The 21,955-nt window shown below is 38.8% G+C and overlaps 1 protein-coding gene and 1 long non-coding RNA gene across 2 annotated transcripts in view; both read left to right on the top strand.

Moving 5' to 3' along the window:
• LOC121645641 (coagulation factor VII) overlaps nucleotides 1–18,339 on the top strand; it is a 55,169-nt gene extending 36,830 nt beyond the window's left edge. The window contains exon 10 of the mRNA XM_041994225.1: nucleotides 17,923–18,339. Within this exon, the coding sequence (XP_041850159.1) occupies nucleotides 17,923–18,165 (243 nt within the window). The 3' untranslated portion in view covers nucleotides 18,166–18,339. The remainder of the gene's footprint in view (nucleotides 1–17,922) is intronic.
• LOC121645655 lies at nucleotides 9,199–14,778 on the top strand. The gene is made up of 2 exons (XR_006011477.1): nucleotides 9,199–9,234; nucleotides 14,659–14,778. It is a non-coding gene; the product is annotated as an uncharacterized LOC121645655 (long non-coding RNA).
• Nucleotides 18,340–21,955: the final 3,616 nt, after the last annotated feature.

Raw genomic sequence — 21,955 nt, 5'->3', positions numbered from 1 at the left:
AACATGATGAGACAGAGTCTAGAGAAAACCTTAAAAAAAAAACACCTCAGCCCCCCCAAACCCCCAAAGCTTCCAGCGAGGACCCACCCCCTTCATTTCATCATCCTCCATCCAGGCCTCCTGGACTTCACCTCCCAGATGGAGGAGCTGGTCACAATGGCGATCAAACTGTCCCCATGCCCCAGTCCCATCTTTCCACCCTAAAACACTCCACTTCATCCTCCACCACCAGTTTCCTATTGAGCTCTGACCCAGTCATCCCAGCCCCAGCACTCACCTCTCCTCCCTCCAGGACGGAACCAAACTCCTCATCTGTCTCCAGCCTGATAACAGCCCAGCATCTGATGGATCTGTGCTGGTCCAGGCTGCAGCTATGTGGGTACTCATGGCTCTCCAGGATAACCCAAGCCCGACATGCAAGTAGTTTCAGAGAAGTTTCAGAGAAGCCACATTCACCCAATACATTCTATTCATTTATCACATCTCTTGTTCATTCCTCATCAGCCTCAGCCTGCCCAGGACAACACCTGGACAGGTAATGTTTTTAGCACACTGAAGTTAGCTTTGCTAAATGTCACATCTTTGGCTGGAAAAACATTTTAATGAATGATTTTATTACAAAGCACAAAGTTAATTTCTTGTTTTTAACAAAAAGCTGGTCTAACAGACAAAATGGTGGTTGTTCTTGTAGAAGCGACCCCTCCAGATTTCAGCTCTGTGGGTGGAGCTAGATCACATCAGAAAGGTGGAGGAGGGTCTGTTTGCTTTAATGACTCCCTCCTATGTAGCAGATATCTTAGAAAAACTTGGTGTCTCTCCAAATGACCTCCCCTCTCGTATGGTGGTCCTTGACATATACAGGCCACCTAAACACTGAGCAGCGTTTCTGATGACGTTGTGAACTGCTGTCAGTAATCTGTCGACTCTGACGGTGTAGTTATTGTTGGTGGTTCCAACATTCATGCTGAGAACCCGGAGGACAGCGGGACCAAAGAACTGTGTTCTTGATACCTTTGGTCTAACTCAGCATGTGGACCAGAGGACCCTGTCTGGATTTGGTCGTCTCTAAAGGTCTGATTATTTCCAGGTTGTGGTGATGGATGTTGCTCTGTCTGATCATTCCTGGGTTTTCTTTGAGATGCTGTTATTGTCAACAAAAAGCCTAAACAGTGGTTATCAAGAAACGGTACATTGGTGGCCTTCAGCTGATGAGCTTGTGGATCATTTCAATGGTAAAATTATAGCATTATTGATGTCTTTGCTCCCACCGAGGTGGAAGTGATCGCTACCAAAAAGAGAACTCCATGGAAAAATGCCACTCTGGTAAGAGCTGGAAAACCAGAATCTGGAAAAGCTGAACGCAGGTGGTGGAAAACCAAGCTGCAGGCTCACTATGAGATCTATAAAGAGAGACTGAGGATTTCTAATCTGGAGCTGAGAAAAGCAGACCATCTTTCTTTCTGACATCATTGCTAAGAACAGCAATAACGCTCGAGCCTTGTTCGTTACTGTTAACAGGCTAACTGATCCTCCTGGGTCAGTAACGCAGAACTTCAATCCAACCGGGCCTGGAATGAGTTTGCTTCTTTCTTTACTGACTACATCCTGAAAACCAGGCAGTCAGTCAGTGCTTCCATGCCAGGGGAGGACATATGTCCCTGTGTCCGCTCAGAGACATGAACATCAGGACACACTTTTCTCCAGTCAGTCCTAAAAACCTGGATGAGATCCTTGTCCATCTGAAAGCCACCACTTGCTGTCTTGACGCCCTTTAAACCAGGTTTTTAAGAATGTTTCAGGATGCATGGCCTTAGATATCTTCCAGGTTGTAAACACGTCTCTGCTTTCAGGCGTCTTCCCTCAGACCCTAAAAACAGCCGTTATCAAGCCACTACAGAAAAAGAAAAACCTGGACTGATGTCCCTCATGAGCAGCTACAGGCCGATACCAAACCTCCCGTTTCTTAGTCAGGTTCTAGAAAAAACTGTCTTCCAACAGCTACACAACTTCCTGACACTAAATAACTGTTCTGATGTTGACCAGTCAGGTTTTCAGCCACCCCACAGCACTGAGATGCTCTAGTTCAGGTCTTTAATGACATCCACCTGAGCACAGATAGCGGGAACATTTCAGTCCTGGTACTGCTGGATCTCTGTGCTGCATTTGATACGGTCCACCAGAACGTCTCACTAGACCGGCTGGAAAACTGGGTCGGACTTTCTGGTACTGCTATTAACTGATTTGAGTCGTATTTAAAAGACAGGGACTACTTTATGTCTATAGGAAACTATACATCTGAGCGAATCAAAATAACCTGTGGAGTTCCCCGAGGCTCCATCCTGGAGCCACTGCTGTTCAACATCTACATGCTGCCACTTGCTCACATTATGGAAAACAACTAAACATGTTACCACAGTTATGCTGATGATACACACATCTACATAACCATCTCACCAGGAGACTACAGTCCGACCCAGACTCTGATCAACTGCATGGATCAGATTAAAGATCGGATGGGCCAGAACTTCCTTCAGTTACATGAAGACTAAACTGAAATAATAGTTTTTGAAGCCAAAGGAAGAAAAATTAAAGGCAGTTCTCAGCTTCAAAGAGCAAAGTTCAAAACTACCAACCAAGCCAGAAACCTGGGAGTAGTCCTGGACTCAGACCTGGGAGTAGTCCTGGACTTAGACTTGGGAGTAGTCCTGGACTCAGACTTGGGTGTAGTCCTGGACTCAGGCCTGGGAGTAGTCCTGGTCTCAGACCTGGGAGAAGTTCTGGACTCAGACCTGGGAGTAGTCCTGGACTTAGACCTGGGAGTAGTCCTTGACTTAGACTTGGGAGTAGTCCTGGACTCAGACCTGGATTTTAGCAGTTATATTAAGACAGCTGTGAAGTCGGCCTGTTAAAGAACATCTAGAGGATTAAAGGACTGATGACTCAGCAGGGTTTAGAAAAACTGGTCCACATTTATCTTTAGTAGACTGGACTACTGTAATGCTGTCCTCACAGGTCTCCCTAAAAAGGCCATCAGACACCTGCAGTTAGTCCAGAACGCTGCTGCTTCAGTCCTCACTAAAACCAGGAAAGTAGATCCTAAATCTCCAGTCTTCAGATCTTTACACTGTCTTCCTGCTGTTAGTTTACAAAGACCTGAATGGTTTAGGACCAGAATCCAAGGAAAGGCAAGGCAAATTTATTTGTATAGCACATTTCATGTACAAGACAATTCAAAGTGCTTTACATAAAACATAAAAACATTACAGCAAGGTGCAGGGAAAGAAAAAAAAGAACGAAAAACAAAGATTAAAAAAGATAAAATTGATTACATAAAAACAGCAGGAAAAAGCTCAGATAACGAAATAAAGTTAAAAGAACCAAATGCAGATCTGAGATTTCTAAATAAAAACTAGTGCAATGCAGCAGAGAACAGGTGGGTCTTTGACCTGGATCTAAATAAAATGAGTGTTTCAGCTGATCTGAGGCTTTCTGGGAGTTTGTTCCAGACATGTGGAGCATAGAAGCTGAATGCAGCTTCTCCATGTCTGGTTTTGACTCTGGGAACTGATAAGAAACTGGATCCAGATGACCTGAGGGTTCTGGTAGGTTCATACTGGGTCAAGAGGCCTCTGATGTATTTTGGTCCTAAACCATTCAGAGCTTTCTAGACCAGCAGCAGAACTTTAAAGTCTATCCTCTGACAGACCGGCAGCCAGTGAAAAGACCTCAGAGCTGGACTGATGTGGTCCACTTTCTTGGTCTTAGTGAGGACTGGAGCTGCAGAGTTCTGAATAAGCTGCAGGTGTCTAATTGATTTTTTAAGTAGAACCTGTAAAAACACTGTTACAATAATCAAGCCGACTAAAGATGGAAGCTGGACTAGTTTTTCCAGGTCCTGCTGAGACATCATATCTTTTACCCTTGATATGTTCTTAAGCTGATAGTAGGCTGACTTTGTGGTTCCCTTAATGTGTTTCTCAAAGTTAAGGTCTGAGTCCATCAACACAACCAGATTTCTGGCCTGATTGGTAGTTTTTATATGTATAGACTGAAGCTTTGTGGTGACACTTAATCATTTCTCTTTTGCTCCAAAAACCCATCACCTCAGTTTTGAATTTGTTTAACTGGAGAAAGTTCAGACACATCCAGTCATTAATCTCCTCAATTCATTTCCCAAGAGCCTGTATGGGGCCTCGATCTCCTGGTGACATTGTAATATATATCTGTGTGTCATCTGCGTAGCTATGGTAACTAATTTTGTTTTTCTTTATAATCTGTGCCAGTGGGAGCATGTAGATGTTAAACAGAAGAGGCCCCAGGATGGAACCTTGGGGAACTCCACATGTAATTTTTGTCTGCTCAGATGTAAAATTGCCTACTGACACAAAGTATTTTCTATTCTCTAAATAAGATTTAACCAAAGTAGTGCAGTGCCAGAGAGGCCCACCCAGTCCTCCAGTCGTTTAAGTAATATATTGTGGTCAACTGTATCAAATGCAGCAGTAGGTCCAGTAAGACTAAGACTGACATTTTTCCATCATCTGTGTTCAAACATATGTCATTAATGACTTTGGTCAGAGCATCTCAGTGCTGTAGTGCTGTCTAAAACCTGACTGGAAGACATCGTAGCAGCTTTGTGTTAAAAAGTCGTTTAGTTGATGAAAAACGGCTTTTTCAATTATCTTACTTAGAAAAGGAAGATTTGAGATCGGCCTGTAGTTGCTCATTTGTGTCTAGATTGTCCCTTTTTAGCAGAGGTTTGATTTGAGCTGTTTTTAGAAGTTCTGGGAAGACACCTGAAATTAAAGATAAGTTAACAATCTGTAACAGATCTGGTTCCAGAGTTCTTGAGACCTCTTTGAAAAGGCCTGTGGGCAGGATGTCCAAACAGCAAGAGGAGGAGTTCAACTCACTTATGATATTGCCTAGATCTTTGCTGCTAATGGGACTAAACTGTGTCATGGTGTTTAAGCTGGTTTTCAATGGACACAGTATATTTATTGAAGCTGTTTGTGCTGATGAACCAACTGTCTGATATTCTGTTTTTTTTCTGTGAAGAATTTGGCGAACTCATTGCAGCCTTGGTGGAATAAGGTTCAGGTGCTACTGACACAAGAGGATTTGTTAATCTGTTGACAATAAGACCCGAGCTTTATGATAGTTTTTGCTAATAACGTCAGAGAAATAGGACTTTCTTGCATTCCTCAGTTGTAGATTATAAGAGTGAAGTTTCTCTTTATACATGTCATAATGAACCTGTAGATTTGTTTTTCTCCATCTACACTCGGCTTTCCGACACTCTTTTTCCATTTTTCACTAGTGTGGAATTTCTCCATGGAGACCTTTTCCTCCCAGAGACAACTTTCACCTTAATAGGAGCAACAGCATCCATAATACTTAACTTTTTAGCATTACAACTAGTGACAAGCTCATTGGCTGAACCCCCTGACAGGGCAGGTGTCGAAGAGAAGACCTGGTTAAACATCCCAGTCGTGTTTTCAGCTATACACCGTTTTGTGATGACCTCTGTTGAGACATTTGTGTGAACAGGAATCATACTCTCAAAGAAAACACAGTAATGATCAGACAGGCCCACGTCACACAGTAATTTTAGAAAAGTTCAAACCCTTTGAGATCAGTAAATCTAGAGTGTGTCCTTTAGTGTGTGTGGCCCCTGTTATATGCTGAGTCAGCCCAACGTTGTCCAGACTGTTACTCAGGTCTTTAGTCCCCTTATCCTGAGGGTTGTCTACATGGATGTTAAAATCACAACAATAATTACACAGTCAAAGTCTACACAGATTAAAGCAGCAGTTCACTAAACTCATCATGAAATCCTGCGTAGTACCCTGGTGGGCGGTATATATTCAGAAACATTGATCTATTTTTAGTTTTAGGCTGAAGAGCCACATATTCAAAATAAGTAAAATTTCCAAAAGATAACTGCTTACATTGAAATGATTCATTGAGTAGAACTAGTACTACTCTTCCTCTCCTGTTCAGTCTGACCTCACTGATAAAACTAAAGTTAGGAGGGGTTGACTCTCTCAGAGCGGCTGCGTTGTTATCTTTGTTTAACCAAGTTTCTGTTAGAAACATAAAATCAAGGTTGTGCTCAGTTATAAAATCATTAATTAAAAATGTTTTCCCTGCTAATGACCTAACATTTAATAAAGCTAACTTAATGGGTTTGGAATTGTTTACCCTATGTTTTGGGGGGAGTATGGGCGACAATGACCTGTTTGGGGTTTGGTGGGGCGAAGGATCATTGTCCTGGTTTTTGGTGCTGTTGAGGGGATTGGGGGCAAATAAAGATCCATCCTCTTGTCTCTGCTGATGTCTCTGTTTTTCGAGGCAGAGTGGGGGCAGATGCAGCTTCTCCTCTGGGTTTCCACTGGGTTTTGTTTGGTCTATCTTATGAGATAACTCCTCTCGTATCTCAGTCTTGGCACCGAATACAGAGGGATGACGCGGGAAGTGGAAAAGGTTGGAGGTGAAAAGTTTCACCCCTGACTTGTTCAAATTTAATCCATTTGCCTTAAAAAGATGTCTGTGTTCCCAAAAGATGTAAAAATTATTAATAAAATGCAGTTTGTTGTAATCACATGCTGAAATAAGCCAATTATTTAATGCCAGTAATCTACTGAATCTTTCCTCTCCTCTTCTGATGGAGGACCAGGTCCACTGATAAAAACAGCTGCTTTCAGAGAGCTCGCTGTGTTTAACAGTCCAGTAAAGTCCTGCTTCACAACCTCAGATTGTTGCTTGGACCACATCATGTGACCCTGTATGTAGAACCATGTTCTCACATGTGGGTGATCAGCCCACAGCTTCCAGAATTCTCTCCTGCAGGTCACTGATCACATCTTTAGGAAAGCAGAGACTTTGCTGTTCCTTCCTCCACTGAACTCATTTACAGCAGAATCACCAGTAATCAGAGTTTCAGGTCCAGCCTTTAGCTTTCCCCGCGGCCTTTTCCTTCCTGACCGGCTTTTAGTCCTCACCTCGCAGTCCTGGGATAGATGGCCGTCCAATGACGATCCCGAGTCATCTGATAGTGGAGCAAAATCTGTTTCTGTAGTTCCACAATTCAGGCGCTTTGGAGGTTTGTTGTTAACCTTTCAGTCTGGGTTGTCCAGTTTCTGTTTCCTACCATGTAGAGGGGTAAAAGTGGACCTTTGTTTTTGTAGGGAGCGGAGGCCAGTCAGTCTCATCATAGACTTCAGCTGGCTGCGCCCGGCCCGTGATACGTTGTCCTCCCTTTACCAGAAGGCATGATTTTTATGTAAAGCACTTTGAATTGTCTTGTACATGAAATGTGATGTACAAATAAATTTGCCTTGCATGTAATTTAATTCTGTGGGAGGAGTCCTTCCTCAGACTTGTGGGTTGAGAAGATATGGGAAGGTCGGCCAAACGATGGGAACGCGACATTCCCTCTCCCATCGACCGCTTCGTCCTGGACGTTTTCTTAGATGTAAGACATGACTTTATTTCTTTATTATTCAGCAAAAAAAGACAAGAGAAGAGAGTGCACCAGAAGAAAACCTAGTAGCGCACAGGAATACTGAGGACATCCCCAGGTTAACAATGCTAGTGATTACATGATATCGTCGTTGTCGTCATCATAATAATTGGGGTGTATTTACATGGTGCTAGTGAAGATTTGCTGATTTTAGTGACTTTCCAACCAGCCTGTCAGAGTGTCAATAATGAGCTTTTACATAGCTTTTCTTTTGTCTTATTCTGTGGTGTGTCTGAGAGCTGTTCTGACAGCTTGCGTTTTCTGAGTTCGAAATAAGCACACACAAGTGACCATATTAAGTATTTGCATTAAGATGAGATAAGATGAGCTCATATTAGATGAGTTGAGATAATATAATCATGGCTCAGTGTGTAGAGTGGTCGTCTTGTAGCCTGAGGGTTGCTGGTTCGTTCCTCGCCTGTTGAGCTCATGTCAGATAGTCCCAGAGCGATACACCAAACCTCTAATTGCTACCAATGGGTCGTGGTTAGCGCCTTGCATGGCAGCTTCCACTATCAGTGTGTGAATATGTGTTGTGAGATGTAAAGAGATTTATATGTACAGACCATTTACGATTTATTACCATGAGGATGATATAAGATGAAGATAGATAAGATTATATAAGATAAAATTAGATGATATAATAAGGATGAGATAATATATGATTAAGATAAGATGAGATGATATAAGATAAGATAAGATAAGATGTATAAGATGTGAAGATAAGATGATATAAAATAAGATAAGATGATATAAGATAACATGAGATGATATAAGATAAGATTAGATGATATACTACTGCAACTCCCTTTATTCTGGGATTGATCAATCTCTTCTGCGCCGTCTCCAGCTGATTCAGAACTCAGCTGCCCGCTTACTAACGGTACTAGACGGCGGGAGCACATTACGCCAGTGCTGCGATCCCTTCACTGGCTGCCTGTTGCTTTTAGAACTTTCTTTTAAACTCTTACTCTTGACTTTTAAATGTTTACATGGTCCTAGCACCTCTTTATTTGTTCGAGTTGCTTCACCACCACAGTCCTGGTAGGGCACTGAGGTCGGAAAATCAATTCAGGTTAGTAGCCTAGAGGACTCAGTTAGTCACTCGGGGAGAGCAGAGCTTTCTCCGTGGTGGCTCCAAAACTTTGGAATGGGCTTCCTCTCTCTGTGAGGTCTGCCAAAGATTGAATAATTTTAAATGTCTTTTGAAAACTTATCTCTTTACTTTGGCTTTTAACCCTAGAGAGCGGGATCATTAGGCTAGGTCTTTTTATTTAATTATATTTTATCTGTCTGTTTTACTGTTTTAAACTGCTTGTTTTATTGTGATTTGATGTTTTATTTGTTGTCATTTTATCTATACAGCACTTTGGGTACCCTGGGGTATGAGAAGGTGCTATAGAAATAAAGGTTGATTGATTGATTGATTGATTGATTGATTGATTGATTGATTGATTGATTGATTGATTGATTGATTGATTGATATAAGATAAGATGAGGTAAGATGAGATGATATAAGATGAGATAAGATTAGATGGTATAAGATAAGAAGAGATGAGATGAGATGATATAAGATAAGATGAGATGATATAAGATAAGAAGATGTGATATAAGATAAGATGAGACAAGATGAGATGATATAAGATAAGAAAAGATTAGATGATATAAGATACGATGAGATGAGATGATATAAGATAAGATGATATGAGGTAAGATGAGATAAGATTAGATAATATAAAATAAGATAAGATTAGATGATATAAAATAAGACGAGATAAGATGAAATGACATAAGATAAGATACGATTAGATGATATAAGATAAGATGAGATGAGATAAAATGATATAAGATAAGAAGAGATGATATGAGATGATATAAGATAAGATGAGATAAGATGAGATGATATAAGATAAGATGAGATAAGATTAGATGATATAAGATGAGATGATATAAGATAAAATAAGATTAGATGATATAAAATAAGATTAGATAAGATGAGATGATATAAGATAAGATACGATTAGATGAGATAAGATAAGATGAGATAAGATAAAATGATATAAGATAAGAAAAGATAAGATGAATATGAGATGATATAAGATGCAGATGATATGAGATGATATACGATAAGATGAGGGTGGTATACACATAAGATAAGATAAGACAAGATGAGATGAGATAAGATAAGATTAGATGAGATTATCTAAAATAAGATAAGATTAGATGATATCAGATAAGATAAGATGCGATAAGGTGAGATACGATGAGATGATATAAGATAAGATAAGATTAGATGATATAAGATGAGAAGATAAGATGATATAAGATAAGATGAGATAAGATTAGATGATATAAGATAAGAAGAGATGATATGATATGAGATTATATAAGATAAGATGAGATGATTTAAGATAAGATTAGATGATGTAAGATAAGAAGAGATGATATGATATGAGATGATATATGATAAGATGAGATGATCTAAGATAAGATTATATGATATAAGATAAGATGAAATGATATAAGATAAGATACGATTAGATGATATAAGATAAGATGAGATGAGATAAAATGATATAAGATAAGAAGAGATGATATGAGATGATATAAGATAAGATGAGATAAGATGAAATGACATAAGATAAGATACGATTAGATGATATAAGATAAGATGAGATGAGATAAAATGATATAAGATAAGAAGAGATGATATGAGATGATATAAGATAAGATGAGATAAGATGAGATGATATAAGATAAGATGAGATAAGATTAGATGATATAAGATGAGATGATATAAGATAAAATAAGATTAGATGATATAAAATAAGATTAGATAAGATGAGATGATATAAGATAAGATACGATTAGATGAGATAAGATAAGATGAGATAAGATAAAATGATATAAGATAAGAAAAGATAAGATGATATGAGATGATATAAGATGAGATGATATGAGATGATATACAATAAGATGAGGTGGTATAACATAAGATAAGATAAGACAAGATGAGATGAGATAAGATAAGATTAGATGAGATTATCTAAAATAAGATAAGATTAGATGATATCAGATAAGATAAGATGCGATAAGGTGAGATACGATGAGATGATATAAGATAAGATAAGATTAGATGATATAAGATGAGAAGATAAGATGATATAAGATAAGATGAGATAAGATTAGATGATATAAGATAAGAAGAGATGATATGATATGAGATTATATAAGATAAGATGAGATGATTTAAGATAAGATTAGATGATGTAAGATAAGAAGAGATGATATGATATGAGATGATATAAGATGAGGTGATATAAGATAAGATGAGAGAAGATGAGATGAGATATGATGAGATGAGATAAGATAATATGAGATGATATATGATAAGATGAGATGATCTAAGATAAGATTATATGATATAAGATAAGATGAAATGATATAAGATAAGAAGAGGTGATATAAGATAAGATGAGATGAGATAAGAAAAGATGAGATAAGATTTGATGATATAAAAGAAGATGAGATGATATAAGACAAGATGAGATAAGATAAGATGAGATGATATAAGATAAGATAAGGTGAGATGAGATAAGAAAAGATGAGATAAGATGAGATGATAAAAGATAAGATGAGATGAGATAAGATAAGATAAGATGATATAAGATGAGATGAGATAACATGAGATGATATAAGATAAAATAAGATTAGATGATATAAGATAAGATGAGATAAGATGAGATAAGATTAGATAATATAAGATAAGATGAGATAAGATGAGATGATATAAGATAAGATTAGATGATATAAGATAAGATGAGATAATATAAGATAAGATGAGATAAGAAAAGATGAGATTAGATAAAATAAGAAGAGATGATATAAATTAAGATAAGATGAGATGAGATAAGATGGGATCATATAAGATTTTATATAAGAGTTTACTTTCGGCTGCAAGATGGCTGTTGCTGCCTGAGTACTTTCCAATTAGGTTTCAGCTCACTGCATTAATTTTGACCCTTAGGACCCTTTGAGCAGTAGGGTCTTACTAATTTGAATGAACTGGAAGATATCGCCTCCTTGCTTTATTGTGAATGATCTGGTCAATTCTTATACTTCTTTCAGCAATCTACCGGAGGATGACCGAGCGTGAGTTTCCCCTCCAAACAATCTGTGAGGCCATTCAACAAAGCAAAACTGAAATGACTGCACATATTGATGCTAAAATGTCATCTTTCCAGACCAGTTTAAATCATATACAGGGATCACTGGGCGGCTGTAGCTCAGGAGAAAGAGCAGCGTCTCTTTGACCGGAAGGTAGGCGGTTCGATTCCAGGCTTCCACTAACTACATGCCGAAGTGTCCTTGGGCAAGACACTTAACCCCACGTTGCCTCCCGATGTGCCTATCGGGGTGTGAATGTGTGTGTGAATGGGTGAATGTGATAAGTAGTGTAAAGCGCTTTGAGTGGTCAAACTGACTGGAAAAGCCCTATATAAGTACAAGACCATTTACCACATTAAACGATCATATTACGGAAATGGAGCAATGCGTAAGCGGTACTGAAGATAACGTTGAAGATATTCTGAAATGTGTCACTGTATTAGAAAAGGAAAACTCTTACCTGAGGGATAAAGCTGATGATGCTGAAAACAAGAGTAGGGTATGATACAATCTTCGTTTTCTTAATCTCCTGGAACGCTATGAAGGTCATCTCTACTTCATAAAGTAACGTGCGTAACCCTGCTGCAAAGTCACAGCTATCACTTCCACAATGGTGAACAGCAACTTTACATTATTTGGACTCAAATGTTATTTGTAGTGACCCTTGTTGTTATTGAAGTGGGCAACCCTTTTTTTTCTCTCTCTCTCTCTTTGGTTGGAAGACTGCCTATGAGTCCTTGTTTGCCGTATTTTGAAGCACTGCTGTAACTTGATGTAATTAACGTAATTTATGGGTCAGTCTTATTTCATTTATTTATTGAATTCTATATACAAGCAGTGAAGCTGAACCAATGGAAGTGGTAAATTTTTCTTTAGTTCTATGTATCTGTTTATATGTATATATGTATATATATATATATATATATATGTTTGACTGTTCTTATATGTTTGTCTTTTTATGCACTTGTGTGTTCCTCCACATCCTTTTACTCTCCCCCTCTTTATATTATAAATCTGACATATAATTGAGTCTGTTAAAGGTCTGAAAATTATACAGCAGTTTGGTTTCCAAAACTGACCTGCTAAGAACGTGGGTGTTTTATCATAAGCCTAATATTATTACTATCTCTGAAACATGGTTACATAGAAGTATAGAAGACAATGAGATAAATATTCACGATTTCATATTATATAGAGCAGATAGAGGTTCAAGAGTTGGTGGTGTTGCTATGTCTAAAAAAAAACGTACCTGACTGTGTCAGTGTTAATAATAGTGCAACATCTGATCCTCACTTGATTTCTGAAGCTTTCAATCATAATTTTTTCTCAATAAGTAGTGCTCAACATTCTAACTATTTATCTTCCGCTGGTCCTTTAAACAGACCAGTGCTGGAGGGTTCATTCTCCTTCACTCCTTGGGTCCTGATGGCCTAGAAGTTCAATTTCTTAAATTTGGGTAAACCATTAACAGATCTATTTAATTTATCCATAAATACATGCTCTATTCCTCTTATCTGGAAAACTGCAAGGATAACACCCATATTCAAAGGAGGTGATCACACTGATGTAAGTAATTATTGACCTATTTCTATTTTATGTGCCATCACCAAATTATTTGAATAATTGATCTTCCATCAACTATTACAATTATCATTTTGATATCTTATCACCCAATCAATCGGACTTCGTTCTGGCTATTCAACAACTACTGCCCTACTTAAATTTACAAATAATGTGCTCTATACAATCGGGCCCCTATTATTTTCTATTTTTATTAATGGCCTTCCTCAAGTCTGTATTACCTGTCAAACTCATTTGTATGCTGATGACACTGTCATCTATCTGTCTGGCTCAAATATACCTAATCTGCAAAAACTACTACAGGATGATTTTAATCTAATTCAAAACTGGCTAAAAGTAAATTTGCTAAAAGTTAACTTAAAGAAAACCATTTGCATGTTATCTGGCACCCGAAATTCACTTCACTCAGCTAACTTAAATATCAATTATGATTATGGCGCATTAATGGACAATGAAATTACTGTTAAATATTTAGGTGTTCTTTAGACCAAGAACTCCAATTTAAACCACATAGTGACTACAAAATCAAAAGAACGTAAGCTTGTTTAATGCCTTCATACCATTCATTTAACTGTTTCACTCATGAAATAAAAAAAAGAAAATAGTCTCTCAGTTAATATGACCTATTATTGATTATGCTGACATAATTTATCAAAAAACATATGATATACATTTTAAACCATTAAATATCTTATTTAATACTGTCTGCAGATTCATCTTAAAATGTCCTAATAGAACTCATCATTGTATGAGAATCTTAATTGGTTACAGACTGACGGGAGAAGACGCTGCCATTGGTTTCAATTTATTTTAAAATGTGCTTATTTTGACTCACCTCCATATCTAAAATGTTTCTTAATTCCTTTTTCATTCTCCTAGTCTTTAAGAAACTCTGTAAATCTCTCCTTTATTGTTCCATTAGTGAGGAAAGAGGCAGGTCAGCTGTCCTTCTCCTGTAAGGCCCCTAATGAACCATTTACCTGCATCTTTGAGGTCAATAACATCCGATTGTCATTTCAGAATCCTATTCAATACTCACCTCAAAACAGTTTGTCGGTGTTTGTAATGCTGTTTCCATACAGCTCCTTATGTGTTTATCTGTTATTCTGAAATTGTGTAAACTGCAACAGACACAAACTCTGTGTTAATGTCATTTCTATATAGTTTTGGTAGAAGTGGGTTGTGAAAGCAAGCAAGTGCTAGTTGTTGTCCTTTATTTATACGTAGTGTTACACAGTAAGCTTGGTATGTTGTAATATTGTTTTGTCTATTGTTATGTCTATGTCTTTATGTTTCTGTTGGTCCCCCTTTCAAATGAGATGTTACATCTCAAGGGGTTTTCCATAATAAATAAATTGAAATAAGATAAGATGAGATGAGATGAGACCCTAGCAGGGAATATTTTAGTGCAACAGAATGTTTAGGCCTGTTTATATGTTGTTTACATGCCAGATAAAAAAACATTTGTATACATTATATACCAAAGAAGTATCTGTATCGAAGTTTAAAAAAAAAAGAAAAAAATCAACCTTATGGTGCACAGAGGCCGATACAGTCCATTATATTAGTATATATGTCCGCCACCCCCTCCAGGACTAGAACTACCATGGGGTTGTCTTGACAATGGTATTTTTTTATATAGCACATTTCCTTACATGTAAATACGATTTGCTTTACATAAAATAACACGAAATATAAACACACATATGTACTCACATTTACACACACACACTCACACAGACACACAAGCACACAAACACATGAATACAAAAATACACATGAAAGCCAGTATAGTTGGTGCACATTAACAAACACAGACACAACAGTGTTAAGAGAGAACCTGTGAGAATAGTAATGTTTAAGATGGTTTTGAATGTTTTGGATGTAGACATTGTAGTAGTTGACCTCAGGTCAGTAGGCAGCATGGACCAAGGAGGACCAAGGTATCTGAAGGCACCTTCCACGGTGTTGGATCCTAGGGACAACTAGAAGACCCGCATCTGCTGACCTGAGGAACCCGATGGGGTCTTACACAGTGAGAAAGTTAGAGGTGTTTGGAGGGCTGAGCCATTTAGTGCTTTAGAACCAGTAAGAGGATTTTAAATGTGACTCTATGCAGAACAAGCTGCCAATGAAGGGATTTCAGTACAGGGCTGATATGTTCAAATTTCGGTGTCCTAGTCAGAATTCTTGCTGCTGCGTTTTGAATAAGTTGTAATCGCCCAGTTGATTGTTTGGATAAGCCTGCAACTAGGATGTTACAATAATCCAGTCGACTGGATATGATTGCATGAAACTGTTTCAGTCTGATTGAGATGTAAATTTTCCATTTTTTAAAATAGTTTTCAGATGGTAGAAAGCAGTTCTGGTGATATTTGTAATGTAAGTATTTGTAAGATTTCTGACCGGCTCACTATGTTTGAAAAATAGAAGACGAATAGGTACATAATTTTTTTTCTCTGACTTTCTGAACCAACAAGTATTTGAGTTTTATCATTATTTAATTCTAAAAGGTTTCTGCACATCCAGCAATCGATATCACCGATACAGCTGACAAGCCACTGCACAGGCTTGTCAGCTGCAGTTGAAGTCAGATCATCTGAAGAAAATGACAGACAACTGTGTACCATCTGCATGAGTGATTAGGATATTTAGGATGTTACCAAGCGGGCGATTGTATAAGGTAAAAATAAGTGGGCCAAGAATTGACCCTTCTGGTACACCAGACAAATTTTTCTTCTCAGCTGAATTGAAACTGCCAATTGAAATATAAAAACTCCAGTCGTTTAAGGACAATAAAAACCAATCAAAAACTTGACCAGTTTAACCAACTAGGTTTTGGAGTCTATGGATTAAAATGTCATGATCTTCAGTATAAAAGGCAGCAGTAAGATCTAACACCCCCAACACTGATGTTCTCTGACTGTTGACCTTAAGGTCATATGTTACATTGAGAAGAGCTGTTTCTGTGCAGTGGTTTCATCTGAAGCCTGATTGGTAAGTATCAGAAACTTTGTCGTATGAAGATATTGATCTTGTTTGTAAACATTTTTTTCAAGTACTTTACTAAGAAAAAGAATAGTGAGTATGGGTATTAATTACTGATGGGTGGAGGTTTCTTTTCTTTAGTAAAGGAGTGATTACAGCACACTTCTGAGAAACTGGGACGACACCAGTTTGAAGCGAGCTGTTCAGAGTATATATTGAGAGATATATAGCAAATGAAATACAGATTTGAACAATTTGTAGACATGGGATCAAAAGAAAAGGTACAAGACTTCAGTTGGTGAAAAACTTGCTAAGCACTGCCATGTTGGATCTGCTCTTTTCTCGTGTGGCATCTCGCGAAACTAGAGCGATACGAATGTTCTTAAATAAAGAGCGGCAGAGTTATGAAGAATTTTAAATGCAAGACAAATCTTGGGTTATTTAATCATATTTTTGAAACTCAGACTGTTTTATGATGTTGGTACAGTCAAGGCTTTGTGTCGTGGATTTTGAGAACTCTTTCCTATAAAGATCCCAGAGGTTTCAGAGATATAAAAATATAAAAAGTCTAGAACAATCAGTGTTAAGGTGGAAGCATTATAAGTGTGTATAATGTATAATGTATTTCAAATTTCTAAGAATAAGTTTCAGTACATTAACAAGTTTTTATATGAACTTTAAAATAAAGGTTTGAGTCCAGTGGGATGATAAATATTTGAATTCAGTGACATTCAAATATTTTAGCAGTTTATAAGAATCAGAAAAAAATGTCTGAGTTTGTATTTATTTGAGAAGAACATAGATCCAGTTTTGTCAACAGTTATGGTGAAATTGGACATTTGTAGCCATTTAACAACATTTTGCATTTCATTTGTCAATTTGACAGCAATCATTTTTAACTTTTTCCATCAGCGTACAGCACAGTGTCATCAACGTACATCAGCAGGTCAGCATTAGTGCACTCAGATGAGAGGTCATTTATATAGATGCTGAAAAGCAGACCTCAGCCTTTTCTCCTGTTTGTTTTTCTTAAGAATGGCTCCTTGACAGCCACGTTTCCATGGAAACCATTTCTGATGCAGTTTTGGCCAACAGTAGTGGGATCAACTAAAGGTCCAGATGCATCTTTCAGGTCTTGGATCAGGTCATTGCTGGATTCTTCATATTTCTTCAGGACATCACTTTCAGATCCTGTTCATCTGCTGGTGGTTTAGGAGGAAAATTGTTGGGATGTGACAAGAATCTGTCTCATTTTTTCATTTTCTATCTCTTCTTTGAAGTCTAGGATGGGTCTGCAAACAAAATCCAGTTTAGATACATTAACAGTGTCATTAATATAGAAATTAATAGATTAGATCCTAGAACTGATCCTTGAGGTGCCCCACATGTTTTATTCCATATATCTGGTTGGATATGATTTATTTGAAGTGTTTTCTGGTTTATCAAATCAAATCAAATTTTACTTATAGAGCCCTTTTCATGTACAAAGCAACACAAAGTGTTGCACATAATAAAAACAAATTCTTCATATTAAAAAACAAATTTGCATTGCAAACTGGATGGCTTCTAAAACATCAGTAGAATGAAAATATCTGCTGCTCAGGTTTAGTCCAGATGTAAAGGACGTTTTGGATTCTTGTTAACATCCATGTGTCCTGCAGGTAATCACAGACAACATGTTCTGTGCGGGTTACCTGGACATGAGCCTGGATGCCTGCAGCGGAGACAGTGGGGGTCCGTTTGTGGTCCACTACAGAGGAACCTGGTTCCTGACCGGCGTGGTCAGCTGGGGGGAAGGGTGCGCCGCCCTGGGGAAGTTAGGAGTCTACACCCGGCTGGGAAACTTTCTGAACTGGATCAGAGAAAACATGGACAGGATGGACCTGAACAGCACCAAGAGCTGAGGAACCCTGTAGTCCACGGGTCAGCAACTTGGGCCAAAATTACATCATCATCAGGCAAAACATGATTTTTCCTACGGGGGAAAAATAAATCATATCTTTTCTATTATATCTTGTACAAAATCTTCATTTAATAAAGTTATTTATTCAGAATCAACATAATTTGCTCCAGATTGTTGTCACTGTGTTACAGCTTTGGCTGCACGCTGTGTCTGCATCATGAAACAGTAATCTGCTGGGGAGAAGACAAGGCAGATTTATCTGTACAGCACATTTCATATACAGGACAACCCATAGTGATTTACATGACACATTCCAGCAGGTGCAGAAAGCAAAACAAGTCATAAAAAAAACAAAGATTAAATTAAATCAAAGAAGTTAAATAAAAACAGAAAGAAAAAGATTGAACAAAATAGATAAAATGCAAGAAACAAAGTTCAAGTGTGGGGAAAGACAATATTAAAACATGATTCCAGTTTAAAGAACCAGATCCGGATCTGGACTCTAAATAAAACTAATCCATGCAGCAGAGAACAGGTGGGTCTTTAACCTGGATCTAAATAAACTGAGTGTTTCAGCTGATCTGAGGCTTTCTGGGAGTTTGTTCCAGACATGTGGAGCATAGAAGCTGAATGCAGCTTCTCCATGTCTGGTTCTGACTCTGGAACTGATAAGAACCTGGATCCAGATGACCTGAGGGTTCTGGTAGGTTCATACTGGGTCAAAAGGTGTCTGGTGTACGTTGGTCTGACATACTGTACATACACACATATGTGCATACATGCATACATACATACATACATACATATATGCCTACATACATACATATAGACATACATACATACATACATGCTTATATACATGCATACATATACACATTCATACATGCATACACAAATACATACATACATACATTCATACATACATACATACAGGCATGCTTACATACATATATAAACATATACATACATACATACATGCATTCATACATTCATACATATGTACATAAATACATACATACCTACATACATACATATATACATACCTACCTACATACATACATACAAACATACATACATACCTACATACATACATACATACATACATACATACATACATACATACATACATGCATTCATACATGCATACATATATACATAAATACATAAATGCATACATACATACATACATACATACATCCTTATACACATGCATGCATATATACATTTATACACGCATACATACATACATACATACATGCTTATACACATGCATGCATATATACATTTATACACGCATACATACATACATACATACATACATATATACATACACACATACATACAAACATACATATATACATACATACATACATATGTGTGTGCATGCATACATACATACATACATAAAAAATGCATACATACACACATTGATACATACATAGATACATGGATGCATGCATGCATATATACATGCATGCATATATATATTCATACATGCATACATACATATATACGTGCATACATACATGCATATATACATTCATACATGCACACACACAAACATGCATACATACATACATACATGCATGCATGCATACATATATACATACATACATACATACATACATACATACATACTGTTACAACCCGGCTCACGGTTATAACAAATCAACGCTAAACAACCCAGAAAACCAATTATAATTATTTATTAAACCAAAATTAAGACAAAATAATATAACCATGAAGTGTGACTGTCTGCCATATCAGTAATGTCAGGGCATGCTTGGTTGTGTGTATAAATATAATGAATGCAGTGTTGTATGATGTAGAACTAAACCAAACACAACAACGAGGTGCAGCGGCCTGGGAGCGGAGCAAGGAAAGAAGAGACTGAGGCCGATCGTAGGCGGGTCTTTTATACGCCCCGCCAAATCCCCAGCTGCACCTGCACAAACACAAACATAATTAACAAAACACAGCCACAACGCAGAAGGGGTCGTAACACCCCCCTCCATAAAAACGGGGTTCATGGGGATGAAACTCCCCATGAACCTCCGAAACAAAAATCAACAAAACACCAAAACAAACAACAAACGTGTACAAACACCCAACCAAATTCACCCTTACCATCACCTCCACCTAAAGGAGAAGAGAAGGTGAGAAACAGGGCAACCACCATACACCAGGGAACCCACAGACTTAACCACAGGAGCTATCGAAAACGCATCAGCCCTAACATTGTCACACCCCAGAATGTGCCGACGTCGAGATTGGACGCTCAAAGACTCCGAATCACCGGAACACCGTCCTCCGGCGCAACAGCAAGGGAAACAGCCAAGGCGGGATGCACATAACCCGAGAACCCCCCCCATCACCAACCGGAGGACGCCCATAATAAGGTTTCATAAAATTCACATGGCAGAGTCGAGCAGGATTTTCCCTGCCCGGAACCGCTATCAAATAAGCCAAATCGGAAAGCTTCTCAGTTACGATGTAAGGACCAGAAAATCGTGCCTGAACAGGGGAACCAACCACCGGTGTAAAGGCAAGCACCTGGTCACCCGGACTAAACTCACGGCGCCCAGCTCTACGGTCATAAACCTTCTTCAGTCTCGCCTGAGACCCCTTCAGCCGGTCCCTACAGCCAGACTTAGAACTGGGTAGCGGGCTCACACAGCCCATGAGCAGATGTTCAAAAGGCTCACCACCCACTGGAAGAGGATAGAACGGCTCTGATGTAATGGTCTGAATGGGTTTCCCGGTGAGCTGACAGACATGGCACGTTTTAATAAATGCAGACACATCTTTTTTCGCCCCCGGCCAGAAAAAATGCTTGCGGAGACTCAAATATGTTTTCCGTACACCAAAATGACCAGAGTCGTCATGAGCAACTCCAAGGACAACAGTACGAAATTTAGACTGAACCACAAGCTGAAACAGAACATCACGCACCCAATCGCCCACAAACGTCCACAAACGTCCACTTCCGAAACAACAAATCGTCCTGCACAAAGTATCCACTTGCCACGTTTGCTATTTCCGCCCCAGGGACAGCAAGACCAAAAGCCGCTGTCAAAGATGGATCAGCACGCTGTTCCCGGACCAACTCCTCCTGAGGCACCATAAGAGGAAAATCCGCCACAGACAAAACAACGTCCCCCTTCACAGCGACTGCATCCAACGAAGCCGCGCGCATAGCACGAGTAACGGAACACGCTGGAAACACCCCAGGAGGCGGAGACAACCCACCTTCCTGAACAGACGGACGCAGTGCAACCACAGGGGAGGCTGCCTCACAGGCACCACTGTCCCCAACAAGCGAACCAGCTGCACGCAGCAAGAAGGGAGCATCTGACCAAACACGGCCACCTGCCAGGCCATTCCCCAAAATGAAATGAATTCCATCTACGGGCAACGCAGGCCGCACGACCACAGACACTTCCCCCTGCACCAGCTCACAGTCCAAAACCATTCTATGCAACGGAGTAGGCAATGTCGTCAAGCCCATACCTCGACTCAAAACATAATCACCTGTAGCCGAACGGGAAGAGAACGGTAGAACCGAACATACGACATACAAATCATACGCCCCCGTGTCTCTCAGAATCTTAATAGGAGTCATTGTGCCCCCTTTCAAGGACACAAACCCACTTCGAATAAAAGGGGCATACGAAGCCAGAGCGTCGGGGACATGCAAAGGAAATGAAGAGCACACTCCAGCAGCGGCAACAGAACAAGCATCCGGAGCTGCAAACGCGGCAGGTTCAACATTGTGATTCGAGGTGTTCCCC

This window comes from Melanotaenia boesemani, chromosome 9 (assembly GCF_017639745.1).
Source record: "Melanotaenia boesemani isolate fMelBoe1 chromosome 9, fMelBoe1.pri, whole genome shotgun sequence".
In the NCBI taxonomy this organism is placed as follows: domain Eukaryota; kingdom Metazoa; phylum Chordata; class Actinopteri; order Atheriniformes; family Melanotaeniidae; genus Melanotaenia; species Melanotaenia boesemani.
The sequence above is the reverse complement of the archived record's forward strand: the minus strand, read 5'-3'. Positions and strand labels throughout refer to the sequence as shown.